The sequence below is a fragment of the Terrapene carolina genome, unplaced genomic scaffold, assembly GCF_002925995.2.
Source record: "Terrapene carolina triunguis isolate 2854851 unplaced genomic scaffold, T_m_triunguis-2.0 Scaffold67, whole genome shotgun sequence".
NCBI classification, from domain to species: domain Eukaryota; kingdom Metazoa; phylum Chordata; order Testudines; family Emydidae; genus Terrapene; species Terrapene triunguis.
Window position 1 is genome coordinate 16,410,175 of NW_020664418.1, and position 15,614 is coordinate 16,425,788.

A 15,614-nucleotide genomic window follows, 5' to 3' on the forward strand; every position below is an offset into this window, starting at 1 on the left:
GGCACTGCCCTGACCCTGTCAGTTCCTTATCACCACCCATAGCCTGAGTTGAAGCTTCCTGGGCAGTTTACCTCATGATTTTTTCTCTTTGTAGTCAGCAAGATTAGTTCTCTGCCTTCCCTGTAAATAGAAGTTAGTACCCCATAATTAGACTTCTTTTGTTATTTTATTCTGTTTTAGGGTTTTATTTTGTTTGTTAGTAGTTAGTCTTCAGTGCTAGACACTGGTGACATGCAGCACTCCCTGGACTTTTAGCAATGCCTGTCATGTGGGGTGTCTATCCCAAATAGTGACCCTCATGTGCTCTGCCTTCTCTGTCTTGGCGAGGGGCACATTAGGGAGAGGTGCGGTATCTGCCATTCTTTCAGAAAAAGAATGCAGATTTCCAAAGATCTGTGCCTCAAGCAACACTTTATGAAGCAGGCCATGAGACACACCTCAGCCCCAGGACCCTCAACCACACACCTATTGCCTACCTGCAGTCCACTAATGAGGCTGCAATGGTCTCTGACAGACCCGTAGACTCAGGCTATGTCTACACTAGCACTTTTGTCAGTACACTTATCTTGCTCATGAATGTGAAAAAACACCTCCCTGAGCGACATAAGTTGCACCAACAGAAGTGCTGGTATGGATGGCGCTATGTCAGCAGGAGACCCAATCCTGCTGACATAGCTACCGCCTTTTGTTAGGGGTCATTTAATTATGTCAACAGGAGAGCTCTCTCCCATCAGCTTGGAGCAGCTATATGGGAGATCTTACTGCGGCACAGCTGCATCACTACAGCTGTACCGCTGTAAGCTCTCTAGTGTAGACATGGCCTCAGTCTCTTCTCTGAGGAAGAGGTGTTGGTCTTCTTATCCAGAGCTTCCCCAAAAGAAGACTCATAAAACAAACCAGAGCTGCTCACAGTCGTAGAATTTTTTGAGGAGGAAGCACAAATCACAGAGAAGGAGATCCACCAATTCCTATACAAATCAACCAGCTCATCCTCAGTCTGCTGTTTGGAAGCAGCACAGTTGACTTCTCCTTCAAAGAGAGCAATACAATCGTTGGCGATTTTTCTGTTATCTCCCCCTCCATGCATGGGGACAGATATGCCACTTCCTCAGTGCTTGAGAGATCATAACCACAGACAAATGGATCCTAAGGACTATGAGACTGGGATATTCTATCCAATTCCTCTCACTCTCCCCTTTCCCACTCATCTCCTCTATCCCTTTTTGGGGAACCATCTCAGGGAGTCAGTGCTCCTTCAGGAAGTTCAGACTGTGCTCACTCTAGGGGTCATAGAAGAATTTCCCTTTGGCACTGGGGAAAGGGGTTTTATCCATGACTCTTTCTGATCCCCAAGTCCAAGAGAGGGTCTGAGTCCCATACTGAACCTCCAAAATCTCAACAAGTTCATCAGATATATAAAATTTTACATGGTTTCCCTAGCATCAATCCATCCTTCCCTACATCACAGTGCTTGTTTGCTACCCTTTCTCTCCAGAATGCCTATTTCCATGTGGCAGTACTGCCAAGTCACAGGAAGTTTTGAGATCTGTAGCAGCGGGCTGACATTATCAATACACAGTACTTCGGTTTGGCCTGTTGTCAGTGCCGCATGTATTTACCTAGTGCCTAGTGGATGTGGCGACCTTCTTGAGAAGAAAGGGAATTCACATCTTTACTTATCTGGATGATTGGTTGGTATAAGGCAGATTGAAACATCAGGTACTTCACCATGTTTAGTTCATCATCTGTCTCTTCGACTGTCTGGGACTCATTCTGAACCAAGGGAAAATCCATGTTGGTTCCAATACAGAAAATTGAGTCCATCAGGGTCCTACTCAGTTCTAGGAATTCGATGGCTTGTCTCCCTCAGGACAAATTTCAGACCATTCACAAGTTGTGCATATTTCTCAAGTCACACCTTACCACTGCTGTCGGGTGTGCCTAAGGCTACTATATGTGGCCTTGTGTACTTACGTGACCCAACATGCCAGGCTGAACCTCCACATCCATCAAGATTCACTAAACAGACACCTTTAGACAAGTTGTTCTAGGTTCCTCCTGTGATCCTATGTTCCCTGGATCAAAACAACATATCTCTCAGCCCCTTTCGTCTAGGACAGTCATTACCAGAGCAAGAATCAGATTTTTATATCAGTGTCCTTGAACTCTGGGCAATTCACAAGGCCCTCTCTTCAAGGGCTTGTCGATCCAGAAATTGGCCAACAATACAACCATGGTGTACTGACTAAACAGATAGGGAGGGAGGTGATCCAATCAGCTTTGCCAAGATTGATGAATCTCTGTGACTTTGGCATCAAGGAAGACTACTCCCATTGCAGCTCACTTACCTGTCTCCCAGAAACAGATGGCCGATTACCCAGGAAGGGGATTCTCCTAGAATGATGAATGGCCCCTCAAGAACAGTATGCCAAGGACCGTCTTTCAAATCTGGGGTATTCCAGCAGTCAGCCTATTTGCAACAAAAGGCAACAAGAAATGCCATCAGTTCTGTCCTCGAGTAAGTCATAATCCAGACTCGATATCCAACACATTTCTCCTGAGATGAGGATCGAGTCTCATATATGCATTTCCCCCATTCCACAAGTTCTCAGTTTAAAACAAGATCACACCAAGATAATTCTTATCATTGCCAGTGTGATTGAGACAGCTCTGGTTCTTGGATCTTCACATTCTCTCGATTCAAACCAATGGTCTCTGCCTCCTCTTCCAAATCTGCTCTCCAAGCAACACGGATGAATGTGTCACCCAGATCTTAATAGTCTGCACCTCACAGCATGTTTGTTGAGTGGTTAGATCAAGTGGAGAAGCACTGCTCAGTGTCAGTTCAGGAGATACTTCTTAACATTAGATAACATTCCACTAGGTCCCTGTACAGGTCTGTTGCATCTTACGCGCATTTAACATGTGCGATTTCAGCTTTACGTGGTCGGCAAAAAAAGAGAAAAATAACAATTTTAATACTGTACTTGTAGTGAGGGCAATTCCGCCCGCTAGTCAACTCAATGTAATTTTGACTATACGCGGGTTTCGCTTTATGCACTGACCCCGGAACGGAACCCCCGCGTAAGATGAGACTCACCTGTGTTTGGCTAAATGGACATGTTTTTTGATCTGGTGTACTGTTCACAGAATTCACCCAGGAAAAGCTACGATTCAAGACATTTTTGAGTACCTGTTACACCTCAAATCCTCAGGTCTTTCTCTTGCCTCGCTGAGAGTCCACTTAGCTATCTATCTTCCATTCAAGAGAGATCTGTTTTTTTCCAGCTGCATAGTTTCTAGATTTTTTAAAGGAATTGTTTGCCTTTCTCCTTCTGTTAAAGATACAGTACCACTTTGGGACCTCAGCACTGTATTAGTGGCTGTAATGGATCCTCCATTTGAGGCTTTGGTGACCTGTTCTTGGCTTCACTTGAATCAAAAGGCATCCTTTCTCATCAGATAGGAGAATGGGGACACTTCTGTCTGTCATAGTAGTACATCCTATATCAGGGGTAGGCAACCTATGGCATGCGTGCCGAAGTCGGCACACGAGCTGATTTTCAGTGGCACTCACACTGCCCAGGTCCTGGCCACCGGACCGGGGGCCTCTGCATTTTAATTTAATTTTAAATGAAGCTTCTTAAACATTTTTCAATACGTATTTACTTTACATACAACAATAGTTTAGTTATATATTATAGACTTATAGAAAGAGACCCTCTAAAAACGCTAAAATGTATTACTGGCACGCAAAACCTTAAATTAGAGTGAATAAATGAAGACTCGGCACACCACTTCTGAAAGGTTGCCGACCCCTGTCCTATATATTATTTTTCAAAGATAAATTAGCTTTGAGGCTGCATCCAAAATTGTAAACTAAAGTTCAAATTTCATTTTTATCAGGCAATCTACTTACCTGTTGTTGTTTTTTTTTGTTTGTTTTTTTCAAAAATGGCACTCAAATCTGCATCTTTGGATGTCAGGCAAGCACTGGCCTTCTATCTATATAGGACCAAGACTTTCAGGCTGTCTTCTTGGCTTTTTGTTTAATATGATAGCAGAATGAGAGGTCAGGCAGTTTCAGCACAGACAGTTTCCAAATGGATTAATTCCTGTATTGTAGCAGCATATGGGGTAGCAAATGCCTCTCCTTCCCAAAGACTATTGGCCCATTCCACAAGAGCTCAAGCAACCTCAATAGTTTTTCTAAGGGACATCCCCATACTATACATGTGTAGAGCTGCTATTTGGTCTTCCGTGCATACATTCACTCATCATTATGTCATGACAACAGCTTCAGGATGTGATACAAACTTTGGGAAAGCAATATTGAGTCACTGTTTAAACATACTTGGAGCCCGATCTCCTGACAGTACTGCTTTTGAGTCACCTGAGTGGAATATACATGTGTAAACACTCGAAGAAGAAAATCTTGTTACTTACCTGTACTGTAACCATTGTTCTTCAAAATATGATTGCACACATGTATTCCATGATCCTCCATCCATTCCCTCTGCATTGAGTTTTGAGCCACCATAGTTCAGTGAAAAGGAATTGATGGAGGATGTGATGGCACTGCCCTCATATAGCTGTAGGAGTGGCCATGAGGAGGCATAGGGCACGTGTGCTGCACCAATAGGTACAGCTGCAGAAAACTCTCTGGCTCCAGCACACTGGGCATGCATTGCCAGCGTGCATCACCTGCGTGGAATACATATTTGCACCCACATCTCAAAGAACAACAATTACAATACAGATAAGTAAGGGTTTCTTCCCTTTTTTGCAATTTCATTTTTGTGCTGCTCTAATTTAGGCTATTTCCTCACTGTATTATCCACCAAAGAAAAATATTTAATATGAAACAGAGTTTTTATCCAAATATAATTAATCAAAACCGTTCTTTGCTATAAATATAAGATGTGTTCTACTTTGACTTGCCAGAGCATTCCATTAAAAAAAAAAAAAAAAAAGATTTAGTGTGGTAGCAAAACTGTCAATAAAACTGGAAAATAGTTCCCCAGTTCGGAAATAAAGGTCTCGGCTTCATTCCAATATGTCTATATATAAAGACCTCAGTATGTACTTTACAGTGAATGGCTGTTATCGTGTCACAAGATTCAGTTCCACTGACATTCTGCTACAGTTACATCTATAATCAAAGTAAGGACCTTGGTATCTCTCACTGCTAATGACACAATCCTTGCTATACTTGGTCCTCATCCCTGGTAGATGCTCCTTCAACCAACTTCTACAGCAGCCTGGCTTCCCCACAACTAGCTTGCTCCTTGGCTTTCCCTAGAAAGAGAGGGAACTCTATTCTCACTCCTCACTCTGTCAAGCAGCTCCTTCACTCACTCTCCTCCTTTTTTCATCAGTAGCCCACTCTCCTGTGTTGAAGAGAGTGAGCCCATTACAAACAATGGCTCCCTCTCTATTCCAGAGGAAGAGAGGAGACACCCACAATCACCGGAACAGAACATTAAAATTCATTTTATATATATATGTATGTATTTATGTGTCTGGTTTGAAATAGGTCTGTGTTGAAGTGGAGGAAAAGAGTTGGGGAATATCTCTCCCTGGGACTTTTTAAAATACTTGATACAATCTGGTACTTTGCAGAGTTAAAAAAATATTGTTGTTAAGAATTAATTATTTTTATGACCCCTGGACATTTTAATTGTCTCTTGCAAGGATGATAGAGCTGTATCCGAGGCACAGCTCCATCAGATTCATGAAATCACCCCATTTCTTCCTTCAATTTGATGGTAAAAGAGTTCCCAAAAGCCCCCAAGAGCACCATCCAGTACATACTGGCACTAGAAAAGGTTCAGAGAAGGGCAACTAAAATGTTTAGGGGTTTGGAACGGGTCCCATATGAGGAGAGATTAAAGAGGCTAGGACTTTTCAGCTTGGAAAAGAGGAGACGAAGGGGGGATATGATATGATAGAGGTATATAAAATCATGAGTGATGTGGAGAAAGTAGATAAGGAAAAGTTATTTACTTATTCCCATAATACAAGAACTAGGGGTCACCAAATGAAATTAATAGGCAACAGGTTTAAAACAAATAAAAGGAAGTTCTTCTTCACACAGCACACAGTCAACTTGTGGAACTCCTTAGCTGAGGAGGTTGTGAAGGCTAGGACTATAACAGCGTTTAAAAGAGAACTGGATAAATTCATGGAGGTTAAGTCCGTTAATGGCTATTAGCCAGGATGGGTAAAGAATGGTGTCCCTAGACTCTGTTTGTCAGAGGGTGGAGATGGATGGCAGGAGAGAGATCACTTGATCATTACCTGTTAGGTTCACTCCCTCTGGGGCACCTGGCATTGGCCGCTGTCGGTAGACAGGATACTGGGTTAGATGGACCTTTGGTCTGACCCAGTACGGCCATTCTTATGTTATGTTCTTATCACTAAGTTATTCTCATCTCTTAATTACCAGCCTTGTTGGTTTATAACCCATTAGGACAAGACTTTCAACAAAAGTTCTTTTTGAACATTGTTCTGTAGTGTTTATTCGCAATAGACTAGATTTCGCCTCCCTAGACCCACATGCTTTGGAGGGGACTTTTTGCAGGTCAGTGTGAGATAAGGAGAATCAGGGACCCTGCAGAACTCCTAAACTCCACATTGCAGGAAAGATGGGGGTGGAGCTGGAGGCTCTTTGATCTAGTGTTTTCAAAAATCAAGGAACTTTCTTTTTATCTGTTAATTTAACTTTTAAGATAAGATTTCTTTTGTGTGTGTGTGTAAGTAAAGGAACATTACGGTTATTTAAAAGTATAGAAGAAAAAGAGTTAAGGTAGATAAGTATTTAATTACACTCACAGTTTATACAGTCCCTTAATTAAATGTATATATGTAAAATATCATATTGCATATTCCAAAAACAATCTTAACTCTTCCATTATATACCCTTCCACAATCCATCTTTCAGAGAAACAGATACTATAATATCCGCAACTTACGAATTTTTTAAAATTGAGGAAATAAGTCGGTTCCAGTGCACAGATTGGATGGGCATCCAAAAATACAATAAACATTATTCAGACGATACATTTAACTTAGAAATTGTTGTTGTTAATAATAGCCACACCTTTTTTGTTCCGTCTTTATAAAAAGGTCAAAGTCAATATAATCCAAAAAGAGAAGAAAAATTCCTACTGTCAAACATGCAATCTAACATTAAAACTGACCAGCATTTCCAGTAAATAAAGATCATTCCAGATGAAACAAATTAGTATGAGTCAGTGCCCATCTTATTTGGCTGGAGGGAAAATAACTGAATAATGAGCAAATCTGCTCCAGCGATAGATAACGTTCTAGTTTTTTAGTACTCCAAATTATTGTTTAATTAAAGCATTTATACAGACTCACACTGATATATAACAATATAATGGTGTGAAAATCTTTGTATTGCCAGGTGCACACAAAAAGGTCTTTCCAACTCAGGAAGAAAGCAAGGGAATTTGTCAACAGAGGTGGCAGTTTAATATTATAATTAAGGCTACGATTTTGTCAGAGAGATCGTGGAAGTCACAGAATCCATGATTTCCAGAGACTTTTGTGACTTCAGCCCGCAGTGGCTGGAAGCTCCGAGCCACCCCGGGCACCCCCCACCCCAGGCACTCCAAGCCACCGCAGACGGTATGGAGACTCCACAGATGAGCTCCCCATTTTGTCACAGATATTTTTAGTAAAAGTCCGGGACAGGTCACGAGCTTCCATGAATATTTCTTTATTGCTCATGACCTGTCCCTGACTTTTACTAAAAATATCCATGATGAAATCTTAGCCTTAATTATAATTATTCAGTAAGACCTTTTTCATTTCCCTCTAATTCTTTTCTTGCATTGAGCAGTATCTTAGGTAATGTTAAGTACTCTGGACAATGATTCACACGTAGATGTAGATAAAACACACACACACACACACACTTTCTCATCGAAAGAGGCTTTAAGATTTGCCATATAGAAAAATGAGGCTTTATCATCTTTATCCACCAAATTCTCTAAGAGCATCAAAGTCCCTTCTTTTGGCCTGCATGGCTGACCTCAGATCTTACTCCGATTTGATTTCTGCTCTTTTTATACTACCTGCAGCAAGCAGAATTCCATCTTGCTCTCTCAGATCAGACAGAGTTGTGATTATGATGCTTCTCTCTTTTTAATGAAGTTTTATGGGCTTTCCTCATGGGAATGCAGTAGTTATTTTCAAATAGATCTTTATTTAGATTCAGAAATCTTGCAGATTTTCCAGAAGATAAAGTAGGTCTGAATCACCTTCCGCTAAAACTGCCTAGACTTCTTACATTTGTAGATCTTATTTGGTTTTCAAAGTATGGGCTGCAGCCATTCTGCCTTTCACTAATTTTGTAACCTGCTTGTGTTGTTCGGTCACAGTATTTAATTAATGAGATTTGCAGTCCCAAATCCTACACTTTTTCTTCTTTTTTCCATCTTTGCTCCTAGTTTAGTAAGTACAGAAGAAATTCTTTCAATTTTATTTTTCACAAAGGGCATGGCAGTGCAGAGAATATCTTGTTTGGACTTAACCCACTGTTAGCATTCCTTTCCCAGAAAAATCCTCTGGCTGAATGTCAGCGGGTCCAGCTGACCAAATGCTAACAAGTCCTAGGCTCAAAGAAATCCTGATGATCATTTTTATTTTTACTTTTATTGGGCATTTTAACTCTCCAGATTCACAGTCATATGAAGTGTTTTTATAGATTTATTTACTTAACTGTTTTTCAGTGAAAGAAATAAAAAATACCACCTTCCACTGATTAAGCAGGAGCTCTCCCTGCTTAGGCCTTGCCCCCATTTAGAATTTTTTTTAAATAATTAACTACAAATGATCTTGATCTAGATTCTACAGACATGCTGATTCCCTTTTCAACCTTCTGGTACTAGTTAAGATCATCTTCCCTTTCCTGTCATTCTACCCAGGCCACCCCCACTGTGAATGCTTCCTGGCTCTCCCTTCCCCCACTCATGATGTTCAGACTCCTTGTGATCAATTTCAAGGTCCTGGATAACTTCTTTCATTACTTATCCCTACTTGTTTCTTATGTCATCCTCCCACATTCATGCTGCTCCACCAATGAAACCAGCTCCATCCCACCTTATCTCTATATATGCCACAGCTACCACCACACTTTCTTTTTTACCTCTAATGAATGGAATGCCATTCCTAAACTGGTCTGTAAAGCCACTGCACTCTCTTCATTTCAGTCTCCCCTAAAAACCCACTTCTTAAAAAACTAGTTAAATCATCTACTGTTCTATGCCCTTTACTCTTCTCCTGAGTGAATTGCACATCTGTGTGGAGGTAGATAATTGAATGCTGGGAGGAGGAGGCAAAAGAATACTGGAACTGAAGCTGGGAAAGACAAATTGGTTGAATTGTGGAGGAAGGATGCAGGGAATTGACTGTGATTGACTTAAAAAAGACAACAGCAGCAGCAAACAAACAGGTGACTAATAAGTGCTTATGATTGCCCTAATCTCTTTACTTGCAAGTGGCCTCACTTCCCCCTTTCTTCATCTCCTTGTCCTTTTTAGAGTGTATTCTTTCTAGACTGGGGCTGTTGTCTTCCTCTGTGGTGCACATTTTGGATGCTACTGCAATATGTGTAGTAATACCTGTATGTAGATTTTTCTTAATTGTTTTAATCAAATTGAGGCTCATAAAGTTTCAGTAGGTATCTTTGAAATTTTACTTGAATGTAACTTTTTTCTCTTTTAACTCATTTTTGTCTTTTGTTTAATGTTGAAGGCTGCAGCGATTAGCAAAAGATCTTCTAAAGCAGTTCCAAGTACAGGATAGCAGTTCATTGGCAAACAACAAGGTTTCTGCTCTGGACAGGACTTTAGGAGAGATTTCTCGTATTCTGGAAAAAGAGGTATTATTTATTACATAATTAACTCATGGAATGCACAGCTTAGTTGGAATCAAGAAAGCATTCAACATGTATGTACATGAATATAAGAGTTATAAACATTCCTACTTCAGGGGGTTAGGAAGAAACTTTCCATATAACCTAGTTGTTACATAATTGACCATTCTGGAGATTCCAGCTCCTTCCCCGGATGCATCTGATACTGACCAGATGCTCTTCATAAAAAAACCCCAAAACTTTTTACTATAAAAGACGTTACAGCAAACGAAACATGACTTTATAGAAAAACTATCATTTGATTTTTTTTTCTTTTACTGTTTAAACAGACTTTTCCAATAAAACCTGAGATACAGGGAGTACATTTCTCCCCTTTTCTTAATTTTGTGAAAGTCCCCGCCCTTTTTTAACAGATAAATTAAAGACCACCACTGCACACGTGATTCATATGTACAGTGATTTTCTCTGGTTATTAGATGAAGATGAATATTGTTTTTAGTTTTGGATAGCAACAGGATTACATAAGCTTTCTGTGGTTTATCAGTAACTTTAGACATGTGTATGCTGTTACCACAAGTAAACGAAGTTTAAACAGATGGATTTGACATGGATTTTTTCCAGTTGCTTTTCCTGATATTTTAGAATACTGCCAGATTTAAGTAGGGAGCCAGCTGCAAGTCTTATGAACCTGAATAAGTAACTTCATATCTGCCAAAATGTATAAGTTGATGGAAGCTAGAGAAGCAAAATTTTCTGTGACCCATGTCACAAAGTGTAATATTATGTTATATTAAATTATGGCAAATATTCCTTCACTTCAAGTTCATTCAGATTCCACAAATGCTCAAATAACAATATTTAAGTCCTGTAGAAGTCCTCCACTCAGTGCTTGTGCATACCAACCATGACAATTATGGATTGGCAGTCACAAATATAGACTAAGGAAAGAATGTGGCCTAAATTCTTAGATATACCTGTTATCCTCTGAATGCAACTGCGGGGGCTGAATAGCCAGCCACGACTCTTTGATTGTGAGGCCAGTTCTGCACTGGTTATAACCCCAACATAGGGTAGAGCAGCCTTGGCTGTGGTGCTGTTTGAGGTATTTGAATTCTACTGTTGGCAGGTTATTGCTCCCTTTTGTGCTCTCACTCTGCCCCCCACAGCTGCACCAGCTTGCAATCATTTACATCAGGAGAATCCTTAGCTAGGAAAATTCAGCAGCTCTCTGGCTTATTTACATTGCCAGACTGGCACAGAAGGTTCCAAATAAATGAGAAAATCTAGCCTTGTAAATCTTTTGTTCCCTTAACCTGTATATATTTCAAATGATCATGCTACTTTCACAATAAGCTTTCAGATTCACTTGTGGACTTGTGTTTTTACTTTTTTAGCACAGCAATTCTCAAACTCACAACGTTCAGTTTAGAGTAGTTAGTATCTTTTAAGCCTCTCTCATTTTCCTCCCTCTTGCCCATTTTTGAGAAGCAATTAATACAATTATTACATCGCCATAGGAATGGTTGCCATTTGTGTTTCCTTTCCCATCATGTTAGAAGGTTAAAATGACATCATGCTGCCTATATTACCAAGTATAGTGGCTCACAGAGCTCAGGAACAGACTGCTTGGGTAAACAGTACTGAGTGATGGTTTTCAGCAAAAAGGAAAAAAACATTTATGTTATTATTGCTGTCAAAGTGAAATTGAAGTATGGTTTATATTGCTACTGATACTCGCAAGCTAAGAAGGAAGTATCCCATTTCTTATTAGAAATGTTACAAAGAACTGAAGTTTGAAGAGTTCTCTTTTGTTTGCCTTTTTTTTCTTTGTACTTGAAGTGAAAATTTTCACTGGTTGAAATAGTACATTCCGTTAAATAATTTGCCTATATCTTCTTTTAGAGCCTATCCAAAATACACTGAAGTCAGTAAGTGTCTTTCCATTGATATCAGTGGGCTTTGGATCAGGCACTTGGAGAACATGGGCCAGTTCTCCTCTCCCTTGCATCATGTGTAGTCCTTTACACCTCTGCAAAATGAGTGCAGAGTAAAATACTGTCAAATCAGCACTTTGCACAGGTATAAATAAACGTACAAAGTGCAAAGCAGTGAAGTCTCAGACCTGATATGTTGGGTTGGTTTTTTTGGGAGGGGTGAGCCTTTTATGTTTCCCTTGTGTTTTACTGCATGCTATATGTGGCACATTGCAATGTAAGTCACCATTCTACAGCATAAGTAATGGCACTTATGTGAGCCAAATTTTGTCTTAACACCTTCTGCAAACCCATTGAAGCCAGTGGGCGTGATTCTTATTTACATTGACCGCTTTACACAACTCTGGCAGTGTAAAAGTTCCTTAAATGGATGGAAATGCCCCATATAATATCCACAGTGCAGAGAGCTCCCCTGGCTGGTATAAAACTAGAAGAGGGGCTCTACAGTTGACCTAACCCCAGGTATAGGGGTTAGGTCAGGGTGTGAAGGGGAGCATGGCTGAAATTCCATGTACTGTGGTTATTTTCTGATTTCCAGAGCCTGTAAGAGGCCATGGGAAGCAGAGAGTAAGTTGGAGCAGCCTTGAGGTTACTCCAACTTACGCTGGGGACCAGGCAAGCTCCTGAATGACCCCAGAGTACAGGGAGCACAAAGGTGACTTAAATTTACCTTTAATTACCCCTTCATTCCTGCCCCAACCACAGGACTGGAATAACTGAGTATCAGACCCAATGGGGTTTCCTGGACTGTATGACAGGAAGGAATTTAGCCCATTATTTCCATTATTATGGTGGTAGTAGGTATCTTAGGAAATCCTGTGTCAGCTTTGTGATGGTACATTGTTTCATGACTGTGTTATAGGTTGAAAGACAGACAAGGTGGGTGAGGTAATATCTTTTATTGGACCAAATTCTGTTGGTAAAAAAGAGAAGCTTTCAAGGTTACACGGAGATCTTCTTCAGGTCTACAGCAATGTTGCATAGTATAGGTAGAAATGCATTTTTATATATTTAATAGCTACAGTAGAATCAATCATTTGGTCAAGGGTTTTTGTAGCATGGAAATTGCAATACAATCTGTATTCACATAAGTGATTACTCAAAAATAGAAGACAGTAGGCCAAATTCTGTTCTCAACTACACTGGGGTGAATAACTTCAGTGGAAGTTTGAGGTATTCAATAGCTCTCAAGGTCAGGCTGTTATTCAATAAGTTCCAAAAGTGGATATCATTAGGGCAATTAATAGTACATTCTTCCATTAACTTATGGTGTAAGGGAGAAAAAAATAATTCTTTAAACAATCAATATAACTTTTATAACTCAAAAGCTTATTTTGATCCGATCCAATATTATATAAGATGGATCATAGTTTTAGCAATTCTAGTTTAATTATTGTATAAAAGAAATTGAACTCTTCTGATCTAAGAAGAAATTGAATTCTTCTGATAAAAGGCAAGCAAGCATATATTACATATCTGTGTTCTAGAGTGCTCCGTTCGAACCAATGCTGCATATATATTTACCAGGAGAATATAGTTTATCTTTGCTCTATTTAGCATTGGTGCCAATCAGATAATGGAATAGTAGCTATAGTTGTTTTCAAGAAATATTGCAAACATACGCTTTAAATGATGTTTTGAAAATGAGGCCATTATTCAAGTCAAAATTTGGTTTGTTTTCTATATTTTGCCCTTATCATACTTAAGGATCTACACTGTAATTATAGAACTGTAAAGAGTATGAAGTCTCTTTCTCTTACCACTGCTAATTTTGCTATATTGCAATAAATTAAATAATAACAAAAATCAAAAATAAATGTGCATGAATTTTCCTCCGATCAGTGTCTCAAACAGATTCATTGTGAGTCATTTCACTACAGTTGATATCTTATAGCAATTACGTATTTCATATTTTACATAACTACTTATATTAGTGGTAGACCATGAAACCAATTTGAGGGAAGCAAATTAGCAGTTTATTTAAATATATTTGCTTATAAAAGATTAAGATTCAGTAGATGATGATTTCATTGAAAGTGCATATTTTATAATACATATATATACATGTGTGTATATGTGTGTTTGTGTGTTAAGTTTATAATACAATAGGATTCTATTTTCTTACACATGCATATGGGGTTTATATGAGCAATGTCCATTAATGATGATTATTTATGTGAAATCCATAAATTTCCCACAAATTTCTGCAGATATGTTGGCAAATAGATACCTTAGGTGAGAGGAAAAAATCACACACAGGACCTAGCAATATAAAATGTGGGCAGTGTTTCATGCTGTGTTGAGGAAAGTTGCTACTGAAGGTCCAAATCATGACCCAGCTTACTTGGTGATACAAAGCAGTAAGGGCTTGCTCCACAGAGGAACTCAGGCATTGCAACGCTCAGCATTGCCACACCTAACTGTTAGGTGCCTAGAAAGTCAGTGGGACTCACAAAGCTTGAGTTAGGCACTCAGACTCCATGTACAGTGACTGGAGGGAGATAGGCGCCTAAGAATGGGATTCACAAAAGCTGGTACACTAGGTGGCTCCCCACTAAGATAGCCAGTGATGGGAAGAGTAGATGGAGCTTTGATTCTGCTCCCTCTCTCTCCAGTCGGCAGCATAGTATAAGCCAAGACAGTTTGCTTCCTCCCTAAAGGAAACAGGGAAACCAGGACAGTCATGGACCCTTCCTGGGCTGCTGCAGCGGCTCAGAGCAGATCATGTAGTCATTAGCCCCAAATGGCAAAGTTTATAGTGAGAATCTGCCAAGCACACATCCCAAAGAAAATATTAACAAAGTGTTGCTACAGTGAAGACACAACGATCATACATACTCCTATTTAAAGAAATATCAAGTGATATATAATATGTCCTAAGACATTTCTCCTAGAAATCTTAAAAACTGAATTATTTTATATGAAGTACGAGTACAGTTCTAATAAATACAATCATAATAAATTGGCTGTTAACCATTTGCATCACCGAGCCTGACAGTGAAAACAAGTGGTAATATTTTGAAGAATACAAAGAAAATGTAACATAAAAATAGGCTATGGAATTTACAATATTTTGTTCAGAAGGAGCTTGTATGTTTTGTAGAATACAACCATATACACATAACATACAGCATAAAGATATTAAGAAAACCTTTGAGTACCATTAATGGGATCTGTACAGAGTAGAACATTTCTGCGGGTTCCATAATTCTTATTCTTAAAACATGGTCTTTAAACTACTTAAAATAAAAAGTGATTTCCAGTGTAAGTATGTCAGTATCACTGAAATATTTGTGAGCCCATCATCCTTCTAATAGCACAAACAAATAATCATGGTACAAAAAAACCCAGCTCACTTCCCCACAGCTTGCATATCTTCTTTCAGATGTAATCATCCAGACGTGTGCGTGTGTGTGGTGGACGTGGAACTGCTGTATAATAATAAGGGGGTTGGGAGAATCCAGGCAAAGATTGCTGTTAGTATGATTTGTCATTTACAAATTATACTCTAACTCTTTATTATTCTCTTCTGCCCTTGGGTGAATATTATTATTATTAATTCAGTCTTTAGATATATTTTTACCTTGGCTGTTTAGAGAAAGGAACAGTTTTCATTTTGCTTTATATTTTTTAACTGCAGAAAAGGTAAGATTTAAAAACTTTTAACTAGGGAGAAAATGGAAAGTTTTATTTGAGAATTTGAAAGTAGAAGGCAG

General features: G+C 39.3%; 1 protein-coding gene across 5 annotated transcripts in view; it reads left to right on the forward strand.

Annotated features, from left to right (window-relative positions):
* SCAPER (S-phase cyclin A associated protein in the ER) overlaps positions 1 to 15,614 on the forward strand; it is a 356,482-nt gene that overhangs the window by 193,729 nt on the left and 147,139 nt on the right. For all 5 annotated transcript variants that reach the window (XM_024205417.2, XM_024205418.2, XM_024205421.2 and 2 more), the window contains exon 23: positions 9,784 to 9,910. In XM_024205417.2, the coding sequence (XP_024061185.2) occupies positions 9,784 to 9,910 (127 nt within the window). The remainder of the gene's footprint in view (positions 1 to 9,783; positions 9,911 to 15,614) is intronic.